Source organism: Eptatretus burgeri, chromosome 15 (genome assembly GCF_056783735.1).
Source record: "Eptatretus burgeri isolate ZD-2024b chromosome 15, Ebu_testis_v1, whole genome shotgun sequence".
NCBI classification, from domain to species: Eukaryota; Metazoa; Chordata; class Myxini; order Myxiniformes; family Myxinidae; genus Eptatretus; species Eptatretus burgeri.
The window spans coordinates 23,408,534-23,427,770 of NC_140975.1; the positions used below are offsets into that span (position 1 = coordinate 23,408,534).

Below are 19,237 nucleotides of genomic sequence, written 5' to 3' on the forward strand. Positions count from 1 at the left end.
AACTCAAATGGCGACCAACACGGTCAAGTGTGGTGTGACACAGAGACATGCATCTTTAGGAGTTCCTTAATGTGAAGGAGAACATCAAATCAGTTTAAATTTCTAAGAGACTGCTCAATTTTGATGATGCACATCATTCACAAAGTTATTTATTTAAATGGTGCTGTAAGTTAAGAAAACAAAAAAAAAGAATTGATGAGCAATCTTAAGCATTCTTACATGTTAACCAAATACTATCACCGGATTGAACATTAAACATGTCGAACAGGTAATTTTGGAGAATTGACCGATGACTATACCTGAAGTTGCAGACAAAATAGATGTCATCGTTTTCGAAAAGAAAATAATTCATTCTCCAGTGAAATTCATTAAGGTGGGTACCGAAGGACCTCATGTTTGGTCGAAAGGAAACTCGTGTGGTCATTCCATCAGAGCTCCTGGAATACCGAAAGAGGAAGGGAAATGGTTTCTTGAAGCATATTATGATGTGAGATAACACCTCGGTCCATCATTTCACACCAGAGTCAAAGTGAGTAAGCATGGGGTGGAGACATTCTTGTACCCCACAACCAAAATAAATTAAAGGTTTAGCCATCAGCTGGAACGTTTATATATGGCAATCGCATTTTGGGACCTATCTGACTTAATCCCATGTCGGATTTATTGAATGTTTGGCAAAAAACCCCAAAACAAACATCCATGCAAAACTACTTCATTGACATTTTGTGTGTGCAAATAAGTGAAACAAGCATTGTACAGATGACAGTCAGGTATCAGATCATGACTTTTATTCACAATGATGATTGCCAGTCACGCAGCTAACGTGACCGTAGATATTCTAGCAGAGACGGGTTGGCGAGTTCTAAATCATCACTCGTACAGTTCAGACTGGTCACTTTGTGATATTTCATCTCTTTGTTGCACTCAAATAACTTCTTCTTCTTTCATATGTAGCACATGTTTGTGAGTCGCATTATTTGCTGGGGATGCGGTTGTGCCGCTGATCTTTTCTTTTTCGTATGTATCACAAGGCTGTGGGGTATCATCATTGGCTAAGGGCATGGCTGTGCCGCTGATGCAATGCACCCTGTACAGCGTAGCCTGAAAGTTGCTTTACCCCCGCTAAATTTCTTGACGATTGACCTCAAGACATTTATTTGGTCAATTTATTTTGATGGACCATTAAATGGCATAGCTTATGAGCATATGCTAAGAAACTGGCCGGTACCATGACTTGTTACTGCGAGAATAGCTGAAAGTGTCGAGCATCAACAAGATGGCACACCAACGCATTTTGTTTGCAAATTTGGGATTATCTCAATTAAATGTTCCCTCAATGATAGATTGTATGCGGATCACCAACATCACCAGCTTCTCCACCATGGTCACCACGTAGTCCAGATCAACAACTGTCAGTAACTTTGTGGGGCTTCATCAAAGAGAAAGTGTTGACAAACCAATATAGGAGTACTTTGAAGAATTGTGCCTTACAGTCTTTGCCTCTTTCACCCAGGTGACTCCACAAATGCGAAAAAAGATGTCTAAGAGGACATGGCAACAAATTCAGTAGTGCAAGCAGAATTATGGAGCGCTTACAGATTTAATAACTAATTAATTATTCCAAGTACTGCACAATAAAAAAGTACATTAAAACAGTTTAAAAATGAATGCTTTTACTGGGTAGGGGTAAATCGACTTTCAGGTCACCTTGTAGACCATCGACGAATTCGGCCAGGTTGCTGACAATAGCTCACTTACTCTTCATGAAGGATACTGTGGGATCTTTAACGTCCACCAACTAATGCTTGCATACAGCACACCAAGTTTAACATTCATCCGGGGTACAGCACATACATTGACACCTTGTCCTGCCTGTGATGCACCAGGATGAGAGTTTGTAGCTGGGCTGAGATTCAAACTGAGGCTAGACGACTCAAAGGCGAGTTTGCATACCTCCAGGACATTCTGCCAGCCGACTCAAAAAACATACGCGTGGGAATATTAAGTTTGCGAATGTCGAAGCTATCAAAGCACGCATCGTCGAATGGCTGCCCAACCGTCCTTAAGATTAATACACAGGTGGAATTAAGGAAAGGTTTGTTGGATATTAGGTGTTCCTGAAGTTGATGAATAGCATATGGAAAAAGGTAGTGCGTATGGAAGTGGTTGTTTCTGCATAAACGTTACTTTTCAAAAGCACAGCATCATCATACCCTGTAAGAGTAACCAGTATAAATGTTTATTATTTATTTATGTCTGCTAAAAGTGTGCTTGCATTGGCTTTTGTAGGGCTCGAGTGGTTGGATACCCGCCATCGAGTTTTGTTTGCCACGACCATGGCATACGCTTACACCACCGGCCAGCTTGTCCTGGCAGGGCTGGCCTATGCCGTTCGTGATTGGCGATCATTACAGCTCTATGTCTCTGCTCCTTACTTCCTCTTTTTCGCATTCTCATGGTAAGTCATTCCTGCATCTCACGTCTAAAATGATAATGAGGATACCCCTTTAGTTTATGTTTGAATGTTTCAATGTGTTGCCCATATAGCATCCAAGGTAATTTTGATGTTAAATTCTGAGGGGGAAAAAGATTAGGTGTAAAAGAAATAGTAGTACTCCACATGGAGGGATTTCACAGAAAAGAAAATGGCCACCGCATCAAATGTGTACAAAATTATACGCTGAAAAGTCTACTTTCGAGTAAGGTCATGGGTCTTTCGAAGCCATACCTTTTATTCTCGAGTGTTTTCATCCCGACAAAGACTGATAAAGACACCAGAATACATCGCTAAAGTACCAAATGGGGGAGATCGCAAAACCGCCAAATTGTACTTCTTTCTTTCTTCCTTCTTCAGCCAGGCGAGCACAATAATGGCTGAAGCGGTTACAATGATTCTAATTTGAGGAAGCGACATTGTCCTCTGGGGTATTGCACACCCATACCATCGCGTTTTCAAAGAAAAATCAAACATGTTCGGCAATCTGCAGTCGTTCACATAACCGTTGCACGCCATTTAAACATGCGCAGACTGGAAGACTCATATTTAATTAATTGTAGCACATGCACTGACTCAAGCTTGCCCTCTGCATGTTTCCTAAAATGTAGTAGTGATGCAACAGCTTATTCGATGCATCCGCATAGATCTGCAGTTTCATCTGAATTACTGATATTGGACCTGAAATTTCATCTGTGTTTATGATTCTGATGTACCATACTTTGTTACAAAGTGTCAGTGTTGCTGAAGCAGTTTCTTTGCAAGGGTTATATTTGGTGACTTGTCAATGCCTTCTCAGCACTAATCAGGGCAGGAATGTGGAATTTGGTCACGGTGTGGGTGATAGCTCGCCTCCTCTCCACGAAGAACACCGTGGGATCTTTAACGTCCACCAAATAATGCTGGCAGACGGGACGCTCAGTTTAACGTTCATCCGAGGGACGTCATACACATTGATGACTCGCCCTGCTTGTGAAGCTCCGGGATGACAGTTCATAGCTGGGTTGAGAATCAAACCCAGGCTACACATGTCAAATGAGAGTTGCACATACCTCCAAACTATCCTGCCAGCCCCTAAGCTGAATACACATAAAATAATTCAGTATGATGCAAATGTTCTGGTCATTTAAATTTGGTTATAGAAATGTGGGATATGTTAGAACCTGCTGAGTTCAATATTTGTGTTTATATTGTCAGATGATTAATTATTATTAAACATTGGTGAAGAAAGTTGAAACTGAAAAAGTGCATCCAAATGGGGATCGAAAAATTTCCTTCCTTGTGTTTGCAAAGTTCCAGAATAACCTGATGTAATGTTATTGGTTTAAAATTTATCTGAAGGTTCCACCCAGAATCTGCTCGCTGGCTGATGCTGCAGGGAAGATACAAGGATGCTCTGAAGTGGTTCGAGCATGTTGCCAAGATAAACAGCAGAAACATCACAAATGACTTACTAAGTGTTGAGGTACGCCAAGTCGATTTTAAAAGGCATTGTACAATTTGTCAACTACAAGTACTTACACAATGTGACATAGGTTGCTCTAAACTGTAAGTTTTAAGCAGGACTCGATAATGCTCGTTAACGTCAGGCTCGATATTGCTCTCTACTGACAGTAAGTTAGGCAGGGTTCTACATTGCTTTAGACTCATCACAAGTGATGCAGGGCTCTAGATTGCTCGTAAATGTCAGACTCGAGATTACTCTACACCGGTGGTCTCCAACCTTTATAAACACAAGATCACTTTTAGAATCTAAATGCAACACAAGGTCTTCCCTTAAAAAGTCTACCTCACTAAAACCCCCCAAAATTTATGTTAAGCATTACTCTCACCTCGTCTTAATGTGCCACCTGTGCTTGCACACTATCTGTAAGTGCTTTGAAGTCTGGGTCGTAGTTTGAGATGGCCAGTCTCATACAGTCCATCAGATGGGCATCTGTGAGATACGTGCATTACTTGGACTTGATGATTTTCATCTGGGAAAAAGCCATCTCACAGAGGTATGTGCAACCAAAGTAAGCCTTCACCAGAGGTGTACCCTCTTTAGGTGAAGGTGAAGGCCTACCAAAGCAGGCATTCACCTTCACCACCTTAAGAAGGATACTTCTCTCTGTTTACAAGTCCCCAAAAGTCTTTGCGGACTTGTAAACAGAGAGAAGAGAAAATAAGTACCTCTGACCTTGACCGAGGTTTCAGCTCGACGTATATCATTTTGCACAGTGATTATCTCCGTGTCAAGTCCACTGCTCTGTCCAAACACCTCGCGAAATTTTGCTGTCAGTTGTCCAATGTCCACTTGAAGAAAAGGATTTGAGACAAATAATGATTTGTTCGATCTTGTGTACCTCCTGAAATCGTCTGTTGAATTCCTTTTCCAATCCGTTCAGGTGGTCACAAAATTTTTCTTTGACATTTTGTAGGATTTTCTCCAGATTTTGGAAGTGCTCTGTCACGTTGCTCTTTAAACTGGGAGGACCACAGGCTCAGTTTCAACTTGAACACATTCACTGCACTGATCATGTGTGACAAGTTTCGGTCCCTCTCCTGCAGTTTGCGATTCAACTCGTTCTATTTTGCCATTATGTCTGTAAGAAACCCCAAATCGAGCAACCACGCATTATCTGACAGCTCGGTGTGCACCTCATTCCTTGATTTAAGAAAGGTGTCAATTTGAGGGATCAGATCTAAAAAATCTCTGGAGAACTTTTTCCTCAACTTGACCGCCTCACATCGGTGTGAAGGATTTGCTCACTGTCGGTGGCATCAAGCTTATGGAATAATGAGCAGAGCTCTGGCATGATTTGAGTTGATTATCTTTCCAACAACTGTCATTACATGAGAAAAGTCAATAACCTTGCCACTTGTTGGTGGATAGCACAGTGGTAATTGACATTGACAAAGGAAGGGAATTGAGGATAATTTTTGCGAAGTGTAATAAAACCTGCATTGACACCCAGCATTGCCGGTGCATCATTGATGGTAATTGAAACCAGTTTCATGATCAGAATGTGTTTTTTTCAATCACATACCCTTTGAATTCGTTGTAGACATACTCCCCTCTTGTCCTTTCTTTGAGTGGCTAAAGAGTGAGAAAGTCCTCCTTTGTTGTTGTTGAGTCTTTGAATGCCATGCGAACCAAAACAATCAGCTGGGCCATATCCGACATGTCTACTAAATCATCAAACTGCAGTGAGAAACATTCACAGTCTGATTTGCTGGGCCACGTCCTCGGACAACGATTCCACCCTTCTGGCTACTGTTGAAGTGCCAAGCGGTATGCCCTTGATGGCTGTCGTAATTTATTCTTTGTTTTTAAAGTCCTTTCAGCACAGTGTCGGCAGCAACCGTCAGCAGCAGCAACCGTCATTGCCTCCTTGATGACATCACCATCGGTGAATGGTTTCCTATGTTTCACCAGCAGATGGCAAATGTGAATAGATACCTCTGTGCTGCAGGCCTTGCCCCTTGCTCATACTTTGGCTGTGTTCATACAAATTGACAAAGTGGAAACTCTCAAATCTCAATTCCTTCGGAGCAAACAATATTCAGATTGCAGAATTTTTTGAATTTTAGAATATTTAACATTTCTTAATTTTAAGAATGGTGATTTTGAATACCCAATGCACTTTTTATGTTATTTATATGGAGCACATCTATTTATGAATATATTTACCGTAATTATTTACAGTGCTTACATTGCCGTACTTACTTTTCAGCGGCCTCTTTGTCTGCAGACACTTTCTCACCACTTTTGCTTGCACATATTGAACGCTATGGTGCAATTACATTTCTGGTACCAGCTAGGAAAAATAAAACCTCACAAAGCTCACTAATTTCCTGGTCCTAATGAAATTGGTTAGCCTCTTCACACAAAAGTGGGCCAGAAATAGGTACACCTTCACTGTGAGGTTGTTTAAACCATTCGTAAATAACCTTATAAATCGACGTCCGTCGATCTCGCTCCATGTGAGTTTTACTGTTTAGCAATTTCCTTATTTGAATCATCATGAGTGTAAAACTAAGCCTGGTTTTGCTTTAACAGAATAAAGCAAAAACACACAAGTACCTTAACACCACCAACAGGTTCAAACAAGGAAACTTAGTACACACACACACACACACACACACACACACACACACACACACACACACACACACACACATGATGTGTGATGGCATGGTGACCGCAACACACTGGATTACGGAGTGGCAGCCTTCATAAACTCAGACACCATTTTGCTGGGAAGCTTGAATCTACAGATATGCGGAATACTGATAGCGAACTATGCAGGGCTCTAGACTGGTTGTAAATATCAGAATAGAGATAGCTCTATACTGATGGTCCATTATGCAAGGTTCTAGATTTCTCTAGAATGGTAGTAAATGTCAGGCTCGTGATTGCTCGACTACTAGTACATCATGCAGGACTCTAGACTGGTAGTTATTTATGCAGGTCTTTAAGTTGCTAATAAATGTCAGGATCTTGATTACTCTTTAGGCTACTGATAGGAAATTATGTATGTCTCTCGATTGTTCTTGACTGCGAGTAAAATATTCAGACCTCTCGACTGCCTATATAATTTATGGAGTGGCCGAAATTGCTCGAGCTGCACTATATTCTGCAGGGTTGGATATTGTTTACCTAACACCTCTAGATTGCTACTAAATTCTGCACCCCAGGTTGTTTGACTGCTAGTATATTATGCCAGGCTCTCGACTGGTTATAGATGTCAGGTCCTACGTTGATGGACTGTTACTACATTATGCAGGGCTCTACTTTGGTGGTATATGATGCAGAAATCCAGATTTCTCATCACAAACAGGTCGGTGGCCTGAGTCTTTTTCATCTCCGTTCTGCTGTTAGTCTTGCCACCCTCTTCCAAAACCACTATCCCTTTAGGTGTTCTACTAAAAATCCTTGTTAATTAATAACAATAAAAGGTAGTACCGCCTGAGCCATTTTCCACCCTTTAAAAGTCATACATTCTTTATTACCTCCGCTGCTGAAGGTGGACGGAGCTCATGTATTCACCTCTGTCTGTTTGCCTGTCCTTTTGTCTGTCTGTTTGTCTGTCTGTGAGCAGGATATCTCAAAATATTGCGGACAGATTTGAAGGAAATTTGGTGAATGATTTTGCATAGTTGAGAAGAACAAGCTGATTAGATTTTAGTTAAGGTACGGATGTAGATCCGGCCTATCAGTGGGACACAAAATGCAAACTGTTCAGCCTGGCAGAGTGTATACACTCTAGTTTTATGCTATTTCACTCTGCAATATTGATACAACTGATACATAAGTAGTATAGAGGAATCAAATTCAATGTATTTATAAGATAGTTGATACACCAATAAATTACATTACCATTAATGAATTCACTAGTATAAACATTTGGCCATAATGTACTATAAGTTGTTTTTTTTTTAATTGATTTTGACTGCACGAGTAAGAATTTTGATTGTGGTATGAGTTGTTATAAATATTGGCCGAGCTGGTAATAACGTTGCCTGAGCTCAGAGAACATTTTGCTGTGCTCAAACCAACATTTCGCCACCTTCGTAAAATTAAATTGTGATAAGAAAATACATTGTTGAGAGTTCTGAAATGCAAAACAGCATTGGTTCAGACTAAGCAGATTACAAATTGCTTTTGGTAATAATATATTGCTTGTGTTTGTGCATGACTTGTTTTTTTTCCAATATGAAGGTTTTAGAAAAAGCAATGGAAAGCTCTTCAGCCCCATCAAAAAAGACATACACAGCTTTTCATCTCCTCAAATTGGTGGAACTTAGAAGACGGACATTCATAATCAGCTTGATCTGGTAAGTTAAATTAAATCAGCTTGATCCGTAAAGCCGATAAATACTTTTGTTTGCAGTGTAATGAAATCTCAGCTTTTTTAAACGTTTTAATTTGGTCGATTTTTCTCCTTTTTTTTGACCTCCTCCTCCTGAGATTTAGTAACGATTTAAGTTGTAGTGAAGTGGCCCGTTGCAAAAGATGTTTCATTCATGAAAGTTTATTGATCTGGTTGCTATTGGAATGGAGATAATCTGAACTCTGGTCTTTTGTGCAGGTTTGCCACAAGCTTTTGTTACTTCGGCGTTGCCATGAACCTGCAGGGTTTCAAGGTGAATATCTTCTTACTGATGCTCATTTTTTCTGCCGTCGACTTCCCAGCCACATTGATCGTTCTCGCTATGATAAGCCTCATTGGCAGGCGAGCAGCGACAGGAACTCCCTTGCTGCTTGCTGGCTGCACCTGCATTGCTGTCGTTTTCATACCCACAGGTTTCTACCACTGTTTGTGCCTTTTTCAAAGATTGTTTGCATCCTCATGTATTTTACTTCTCAATCATATTACGTCTCGCCCAGCGGATATGTGAAAGCATTGTGACTTTAATAATACAAGCATCAAATTTGGCACACAGATAGGGCATGTCCAAAGGAAGATTCTCAGCGACAGGACCATGACAGATTGTTTATGTGAGGGAAACGGCCACCATTTTTCTAAACGCCCACAATTCCATTCTTATTTTAACCAAATGTCGTCGATTACGAGGCATTTATGCATCAAAACTTGATTTAGTTGCATTTTCCACTTTATTAAAACTCGTACTGCTGAACAGATATAGCTTAAGATAATGCTAATGGTCTGTTTTTCTAAAGAGGTCGACAATGTCCTTTTTCACTGAAAGATTGTGTGCATGGGCAAGGTAATCAAAATTGTAAACAAAATGATTTGCTTCCCACGAAACATCTCCGATAAAAGATTTGCTTTTGTTTTAATGTATCGGGTTGTAGCACATTCTCCACTACGAGCCCACACAGTAGTGTACTGGAGAGCTGTCTTGAAGCATATGCACTGTCCCCTGCACCACTACTTATGATTGCCCTTCTTGCAGCTGCATCACAGGAATTGTCGACAAGCTTTAGTAGCTTGTGGAAGAGTTGTCCAGCACATGTCCCATCCACATTTGTCTTGTTTCTTTTTCCACCACCACTCACTTGGAGGTGGAAGCTTGGGAGTAGCAGTCATCATTTGGGGCCAGCAGTTGCCAGCTTCCATATGCTGGATGAGTGCTGCTTTTGGTGGGGGAAAACGATCCAGTCGTCTACCCTTCTGAGTGAAGAGCTATTTGCAAGCGTGGTTGACACACTCCTCTGCTAGTACAGTCATACAGTGAGATTACAAAGCACTGCAGTGACCTTTAGCCAATCCTTTATGGACTCTGGTGTAGCACTCAAAGCACAGAAAGCTGATGTGACCTCATTGCAGGATTCACAAATGTCCCATGCAGTTTTCTTCCCTATACCTCCAAAAAATGACACTGCCGCTCCCAGTGAATGCATGGAGCATTGGCAGAGTGGAGCATTGAATTGGCATGGAGCATTGAAACTCCCATCAGGCCCCAGTGCCATGGCCATTGTGTGCGATGCTAAGAACTGAAAGTTCTTCCCAGTTCCAAAAGCAATCCACAGCTTAGGGATGTTTAGACGCTGGGCTTTCATCACTGCCAGAATAACCACATCTGTGTCAACTGTATGTATTAACACCTTGGTATTCCCTGGCTTCACAGCACCTTCCACAAGGAGCATGATTCGTGTATTAGTCACATTGTGACTGCTTGGATCAAGACCTGACACATATTGGGGCTGCACACATAGCACATCTGAGTGATGTGTGGTGTGCTGATTACTTACTGTCATGTTCATGGCTGATTAACCTCGACCACTGAACGGATGGACCAAACAGCTTTTAACTCCCCTTGACTGCATTAATTAATGGGGGCTTTGCATGTGCAGGAATCACAAGAAAGCACATGAGGCTCTTAACTCTGATATAAAAGGATTTATTCCCAAACACAATAACGGGGGATGGTGATCACAATAGCGGGGATGGCGGACTATGAAACCTTTGGCGCCACATACCGGATTTGTTCCCAGATGGTGGTTGTGGGGGGGGGGGGGTGGTGAAAACTTGAAACTTGGGTTAGACCTCAGCTGCTGGTGGATGAGGAGGGAGCTGGTAGCAGGTCCATGGGCAGGATAGATAAACAGACAGGAACAGGGATGACGAACAGGCACGAACAGGGACAATGAACATGGAGGAACGGCGATGATGAACAGGGCACACAGACCAGGCACAAACAGGAGGAGGCAGGCAAAACCATTCCTCACTGCGGAGATTCTTTATGTCCTTCTTTCTTGGAACAATTCCAACTCTCCTGTCCCTCTTGCAAGAGCACAATTCCAAAAATCCCCTCTCCTCATGAAGCAATGAAGTTCCACCCCTTGGGAGGCATCAAAACTTCTCCCCGCACTCTCTGGGCAATGCTGCCCCTTTCTCAAAACTCCTCTCTCTTTCTCTTTCCGAGGACGCCGTTCCTCCAAAAACTCCTCACTTTCCTAAAGCCAAAGCCCCACCTTGGTGCCTCACCCAGGGGATTACAAAAGATTCCATGTATGATTCCTTCACCTTAAACCCGAACTAATTATGACCACGCACCACCCTGTGTATGGTGCACACTCAAACAAGACAATCCTAAAGCTACATTTCCCTACTTAATTACATCGAGATTAGCTAACGACTCGTCCATGGACCATACTACTCTATACATTTCTATCTGTTCTAAGGTAATATCTACCCCACCACACAAACTTAACATTACTTTATGATATCCGTGGCTGCTGCTCAAGTTGCTAAGAATGAGAATATATCCACCTTGTTGTCATCAATTCAAAAAAAAACTCACTCCAGTTTTGAGGAACTGAACTGCATGGCTCAAAAATGTCTCAAAATTCCATTTCCCCTCTTGCTTTTTTCACCTGCTTTCAGAGTCTCTGGCAGGTACCCATTGCACGTGGCATCTACCCGGCTTGCTTGCTGCAGTAGAGAATCGATGTATGGCAGGAACACTTGGGTTACATAATTATCAAATGTTTTGGCAGGGCCAGGTCACAGGATCTTAAAGAGCAGGTTTTGGGTCGCTGATGACTTTGCGTGATTCGAAGGTTGTAATTACATTAATAATTGTTGGGCAATTATTTTCTTACATTTGAAACTCAAAATATGCTAAAATTAACTTTTAAGTCAAAACTTTTGTCAGTGATCGAAAAACAGACCGGAATTTACCGAAGATGCTATGACATCAAGTTCTCCGAAAACTTCGTGAACATTCGGAAACAGCGTGTGAACAACGGCGAGATGCGAATCAGAAAGTGATTTCAGCGGCGATGAAATTGAGTGTTTTCATTCCGATATTGCCGAGGACGAGTCGGAGGATGATGGGAATTTATACGATGGAGTTTCTGGCCCTGAGCCATATAAATTTGAGCCACTTACAAGTGCCAGAAAACAGCCTATTTAGTGTACAAGTGGCAGGACTGGCTGCCCGGCCGTTCACACTGACAGACTCCACCAGACAGATTGGTTTGTAGATTTTCATTTTCTTGTTCGATGCATAAAATAATGTAAAGTTTGATTCGTCTGTGACTTGATATAATAATTTTTAACCCTCTAGTCACTCAAGTGTCAGAAATAGAATGAATCAATAATGGACCCAAATATATTATACACCGTAGCCTTGGCATTGAAGTCTTTCTGACAGCTGAGCTTGACCCCAGTGAAAGTGAACAGTAAGAACAAACCCCAACTTTGAAGAGACTGTTTGTGGCTTATAAATACCAAAACATGTTTTGCTCATTTGGAAATATTCTCCCAAATTTAGAAAGAAAAGTGGAAAATTTATCAATTTTTTACAATTGAAATGAAATAGCCCAACTTGCTGATGCTGTTAAAAAAAGTAATTTAATCAACAATAAGTTGAATTGTTGAGAAATTTTTTCATGCTTGCGTTTTTCAGAACGTTTATTTGTGTGTTTGTCCATGTACTCTTTAAGAATACATTTCAAGGTTTTTCTCACTTAAACTCAACAATTGATTCTGTGACAGAGCAGTATCTGGAGAACTTGTGAACCAACAACTCGTATTCACAGAGTGGTGATCAGATTTGTTTATGCCTTCGTAATCCTCGGCTGTGAAATGGTCACCACAAATGACAAGTCTATCCAAAGGGTCCTCTTTACCCGTTTTCTTTGGCGGAAATTCGCCCGTTTGGTTTGTACAAATCTTATCCACTGCTGGTGAATGTTTGATTCCTTTGGGAATCGGTGGGAGTGATTACCCATTTTCCAGCCATTTTCGCAAAACATGACGACACTCGTACGAGGCATGATGTACAAATATCGAAATAACTTTGTTCTACAATAATTCAAAATAAAAAAGGATAATATAGACAGTTGCAAGCTCAAAAAAAGTGAAAGAATGGCCCGCTGAACTGGACACTTCTTCAATGAGTGAGTGAGCGTCCACTTTGTTTTGGAGAACGTGACGTCAACATCCATATATGGGCACGCGGATGTTTTTTTCCAACAGCCTCGAGAAATATCAACTTCGGAGTTAAATTTCATTAATTTTCCCAATAGTTAGGCAACCACAATAGTTTGCATCGACCTATTTAATGCACATATAATCATATTGATAATTTTTCAGAATATGTTTGGTGACCCGCAACCTGCTCTTTAACGATGGTAGCCCCATCAAGAATAATGTGACCTCTGCAGTGGGAACAGTGGCACTCTCTTGCTGAGAGACCAGATCTTCCAAGCAATCTTCTCATTGAGATTTCATCCCGTCTCAGCTTGCCATTATGTGGGAATGCTGATGGGAATGCTTGGTTTTCATGCTTAACTGACTCGTCCAGGTCTCCATCTCTTATTTATGATGCAATGTACAATCTTGAGAAAAGAGAACAGTCACTCTTCAAGAAAGATAGCTGCAGCTGTCCTCTTAGACTGGAGGTGGACTGAAAAGTGGGAGGTTCTTCTGCTCGATGGGATCAGCAATGTCTGTTTTATCACCTCCCCCGTAGCCATGCCCACATGCCTGAGTGTCCCTCCTCTCAAGCCGGCTCAGCCACCCATGTGACACACAGTTGTGCCATGGTGCCATCACAGCACTGACTGATGTCATGGAGTCTCGTGATCGGAGGCTGAGGTGAGGTTTTAAGAGCCATACACGGGATGCAAACATTAAAATTATCCTCTGGTACCAACCCGTTCTCACCTTGCCAGGTGTCTTGCCTGATTCACAGAGAGAACAAAAACGAATTACGCTTCCTACCTAATGCCTCGGTCAACTTTGTCCCTCTCACATCGACATGATAACAGGACAACTTCACTCTAACGGGTCTCTGGTTACAGAAAATGTTCTAATCTTCACAAACACATGGACCATGCTTACTTAACATGTTACCTAATTCGTACCCCCTCCAATATTGCAATATTACACAATGTTTGGCACTCACAAATGTTGCCTACCAACCCAGAAGGAGAAGAAACCTCCATAATTTGGTGGACCACTCTACTTACTGACATGGAACATCATGTGCCCAATTCACAAACTCTTTGCTCGGGGTAGTACCCAGCAATAGTAAGGATTATTAAAAAGATTTGTGGGTTTTTTTTTTTAAAGTGAGATACACGGTTTTTCACAAACACATTCGCTTTTCACACCAACATCTACTCAATATAAACGACTTATTGCTGAAGCTCAGGTGGGCCCATAATTTTTGGATTATTTATGAGGAAGTGTGCAAAATAGCTGGCTGCTCGCAGCCCTCATCAAATCAAAACAAGCCTTGGCGACCACTGAAGCTGTCATGATCCTTTACTTCTTTGTGTTTGACAGCAGATGAGTCCATGATCTTTTGGGATATGGCAGCTTGTCACTTAATGAGTGCTGACAGCAGTTATTTAATCTCCACCTCCAACCCTCCCCCCCCAAACCTCCCACCTTCTTCCCCTTCTCAAAACTTTTCCACTATTTCACTTCATTAAAAATTAGTTTGATTGAAGGATGTGTTTATCTGCTTTCAAGAATAATGTTTATTATTCTGCTTTCATCACCAAAATGTAATCTCGTGAACAATTTCTCCCTTTGACCACTGCATTTCAGATATGGAAATGCTGCGTACATCCTTCGCCGTTGTTGGAAAAGGCGCTGTTGCCGGGGTTTTTAACACGCTATTTTTGGTAGCAGGTGAAATTTATCCGACAGTTATCAGGCAAGCAATGCAGTGCAATTGTCGTGTTCAAGACACTTAGAGTGACACCACACCAACAATTCGTTATTATATTGAGAAATTAAATAATTTCAAAATGGATGGTCAACCTGAATGTTGCACTTTTTAATATATTTTATTTGCAGGCAAGTTGGAATGGGAACAACATCCACAATGGCACGAGTGGGAGGCATGCTGGCACCCTTGGTGACCATCTCTGGAGAGATATACCCCCTATTCCCACAGATCATCTATGGTGGCGTATCCCTGATTGCAGGACTGGTGGCTTTTCTGCTGCCAGAGATGCTCAACAAGCCACTTGCAGATACCATTGAGGACTTGAAGTGCCAGAAAATGAGGTACCGTTTGGAGACAATTTGATTACTATTCACTTTAAATGATAAACAGGCTTCTGACCTCTCACCCTCTATTGTGCGGCTCTTCCCTGGACCTCAAACTCTGCATTTGAAAAGAAAATCTAAATGTGAATGCATTCAGTATTTAATAGTCAGAAACAATGTGTGGTGGAAAGAGATATTTCTATGTTAAAATACTTTCGATGTCTGATGTGTTTAAATGCAAGAATGGAACTATATTTGCAAACTGTAAATTTCAAATGGACCCACTAAGTATTTTAAAGCAAATGTGAAAAAAAATTGGGTTTCTACTGCAATCAAAGTGAAGAGGAGGAAGACATTGGTATAGAGCGTTGGCACTACCTAAGCAGTCTCCTTGGCTATTGGGCGCAATTCTGGACGGGTCGCCACTCCGACACAGGATACCAGCATGCTGGCACTCATTTTGCCAACCTCTGAAAAGTGAAGAGAACATCTCGAAACAATCACTTTCAGCTTTACAATCTTAATACAATACACAGTCATAGTATTTTACCACAAGACATTGATAAATAACTCATGGTCAACTAAATGGGAGGAATCAATCAATGATGGGTGATTACAATACTTGAGAATTACACCATCTTATTGTATTTAGCTTTGCCAATACCACATTATTTATCATATCATGTCGACAAAATATAATTAAATATGCACAACATCAATTGTTTACATTAAATGTTGCAAATTACCATTTTTTTTTTTTTTGTAAGTTTTTGAATATATTTTTGTAATTCTACGATACTTTAAAAATGACTTGTATAATCACATGTGTGTGTATATAATATATATATATACACACACACACACATACACACACACACACACATACACACACACATACACAGACTAGATCGGCACTCAGTGGAATGCATGCCTCTGTCAGGCTGAACACTTTACATTTTTTTATCCCATTGATAGGCCGGATGTGGATCTGGACCTGAACTAAAATCTAATCAGTTTGTTCTTGTCACCTACTAAGCTCATCCATCAAGTTTTGTCGTAACTCGTCCGCAACCTTTTGAAACATCATGCCATATATTGTTTTGGCCCCATCTCTCAATGGTGAAGAATCACATGATTAAAGTTAAAAAAAAAATATCGTATGCCGATTTGGATCTTCACAAAAATCGAATTAATTAGTCCTTGTCACATACCCAACGTGTCCACCAAGTTTCGTCTGACTCCGTCAATAACTTTTTGAGATATTCTGCTCACAGACAGACAAACAGACGGGTGAAAACATAACCTCTGTTCACCTTCGTTGGTGAAAGTAGTCACGTGCCTTGTATTTTGGAGAATTAATTATTCAATTAAAAAAAAAATTAACAACTCATTAACAGTGCAAAGCATAACTATTTGTTAAAGGAGAATATAATAATGGAGAAAACATCACAGACAAACATCATACCGATAGGAATGCAAAATAATAACAATTATCATTAATGGGGTGTCAAAAATGAGTTTACAGAATTGTGACAAAAAGAGAGATGACTTTAAAAAGTGAATACAAAATAAAAGGGGAAAACAATTTTTAATAAAAACAGGTTCGATGCCCCAGGTGGTTAGACTATACCAGCCAGCCTTCCTGGTGTCCCATCTCTCATGTAAGTGAGGCTGCAAGGCCCTCAATCTCAGATCACTTTGTGCTTTAGGATAGTTGGCTGCACTGTCTGCATTTAGGTTGACATCATGGTTTTTTTGTATGCATAGTCGAAGCTCATGGAAGAGTTAGTACGCTGAAAGGATTAGGATGTAACAGCCAAAAATAGGATTCAAAATACCCTTACACGGACAAGGGTTCTCGGAGGAAAAACTGGGAAATTAGGAGGGATTTAGGAGGGTTTAATGGGGGTTAAAAAGATAAAGGTTTTGGATTGGGCATGATGTCAGATGTCAGTGAACAGCTGGAAGACCTGGAGGGAAGAATGAGATTGAAGATGATGTGGAAGTTGGTTTCACAGGCAGGACAAAAAAAAGGAACAAATGAGTGGAGGTGAACATAAGATGTTTTTTTTTTTTTACCAGAAGAGGGTTGATGTTAATCTATGTTAATCAAAACAACCGGTTAATCAAAGGGTCATGGGTCCTTCACTCAAATAGCTCAAAGGGCCACAAGACCCCCCTTTTTTACCACAATTACAAGCCAAAATGACACATTTTACTTTAAAAAGTCATAAATTGCATTGTATAAACATGAATGTAATTAACGATTGAAATGCAGCAATCCAAAAGAAAAATCATGTGGTCATAAATATACTACTCAATGGGACTTCTGGGTGATCATCTTTTGTGAAAAGCATTTCAAGGGATCGTACACAATGTAAAGTGCAAAAACAGGGATGACCGCAGGTAGATGCAGCTTGCGTCTTGTGGGCTGCTGGTTGTCCACTACCAATCTCGAGCAACCTTCGAACATGAAATCGTTTTGCAAAATAGAATCTTTCTGTTCTTAAGAAGGAATCTCTGGTACAATGAATAATGCCAGTCCTTGTCCCTTTCCTCCAAGCAGAAAGTCAAAACGACAAGCGAATGAAGAAAAGGCTGCTGCGACCAGTTTACTTGTTCCAAAAACAATACAAGAGAGTCACATTTGAAAGAAGACTGGGCAGCCAAACCTGTCGCTACTGGTCCAAAAGATCAGTGTGTTCTTATGTGCAATGCCAAATTGCTGCTACCTTTACAGTGCAAACCCGTTTTGGTGGAAGTGCATGTGATGACCACGTCACTAACCTGGTTACTGTTAGTTTAATACATTGCTTGAATATTTCATTGATGAGATATGACAATTTGCACAGCTATTGCCACCATTCACTTTTAGGTTATTTTATTTTTTAAACTTAGCAAGTTTAAAGTCTCTTTATATGAAGTCTTTACAGTACATCAATGTTTGCAGCATAGATAACACAGAGTACGAGTGTTATATCAGGTTGATAATTTTAAAAATCAAATAGTTTCAATATGATCACAGCATTTGGTTAAATGCTTTGGTCAGCTGGCTATATAATACAGATGAAATTAGAAAGGGAAAGGGAAGGGGAGATTCCACCATTATGACAGATATAGAGTATGGACGGTCACTAATATTAGAGATTATGTCTTGGCTCATTCCCATTCATTTCCCGAGGGGGTGGGGTTAAAGTTTGTCAAAGAAAATACCGACAATAGTCCAAGATATGCAAACGCTTTCTTCAAGTTTCAGCACCTTTACATAAGAAGTAAAAACAATTACACATATACACATATACATATCTATATACACACACACATACACAAACACCTTGTGCTACTCTTTTTTGAATGGTGTGTGTGTGTGTGTGTGTGTGTGTGTGTGTGTGTGTGTGTGTGTGTGTGTGTGTGTGTGTGTGTGTGTGTGTGTGTGTGTGTGTGTGTGTGTGTGTGTGTGTGTGACACACAGGTGCTTTGTGTGTATTATATATGTAATTCATACACATAGACACTCGGTTATGTTAATTGCAGTTTTCAAATGTTGCTTTGAAACAGCTGATAAGACATTGTCAGGAAATTTAACATAAATATAAATCGGTGACAATACTTTTTTCAGAAAGGGTAGTAAAAGCAAAATAAAGTGTAAAGCACAAAAAATATTTCCTTATTTGATAAAAATCGACAATTGCTTACACTGGAGTTACCGAAAAGCATCAGGTATATACCCTTCGTTTATTTCACTTTGATACAAGTCCCCTGAGAAGCAAACTGGGCAAGCAGACTGTCTATTTATTACGTATACCTGGAGATCGGGTGTGGTGTGAGAGGGATGAGTCGGGAGTTGAGGGTTCATCAAAAATAAAAACAAGATAAAATGATGAGGGTCAAAAATTCCACATTTACGTTCATAAGAAATAGATAGCTCCACCCATGTGCAGCACCAAATTAAGTCTACTATAATTAACTTTCAGGGTCAAAAAAAAAACGTTTTATCTCAGTTGCAGTTTTGAAACAAAACTTTGAAGTACATACCAATCGTTGTTCATCAGGAAATGAATTGGAACCCAAAAATAGAATTCCTTTTTCTCAAAAACAATACCTTGAGGATAGCTTGGTTTAGTTCACAGGGGTCCATATGTCCAATAAGTGGAAATGGGAACAACCATTCTTATTTTTAATGTAATCAATGAAATATCCCCTCTTGGAATTTTACTCTTGGGGAGAACTAGACTAAGTGTTTTACAGTGTTTGTCATGACTTTCTTCCTCTGTATCAG

At 40.5% G+C, this 19,237-nt stretch overlaps 1 protein-coding gene across 1 annotated transcript in view; it reads left to right on the forward strand.

Annotated features, from left to right (window-relative positions):
* The window catches only part of LOC147011741 (solute carrier family 22 member 6-like), a 29,011-nt gene extending 9,977 nt beyond the window's left edge, over window positions 1–19,034 (forward strand). Inside the window, exons 4-10 of the mRNA XM_085856341.1 lie at window positions 2,290–2,458; window positions 3,836–3,959; window positions 8,199–8,314; window positions 8,569–8,783; window positions 14,512–14,620; window positions 14,764–14,976; window positions 17,525–19,034. Of these exons, the coding sequence (XP_085712467.1) occupies window positions 2,290–2,458; window positions 3,836–3,959; window positions 8,199–8,314; window positions 8,569–8,783; window positions 14,512–14,620; window positions 14,764–14,976; window positions 17,525–17,609 (1,031 nt within the window). The 3' untranslated portion in view covers window positions 17,610–19,034. The remainder of the gene's footprint in view (window positions 1–2,289; window positions 2,459–3,835; window positions 3,960–8,198; window positions 8,315–8,568; window positions 8,784–14,511; window positions 14,621–14,763; window positions 14,977–17,524) is intronic.
* The last annotated feature ends 203 nt before the right edge of the window (window positions 19,035–19,237 follow it).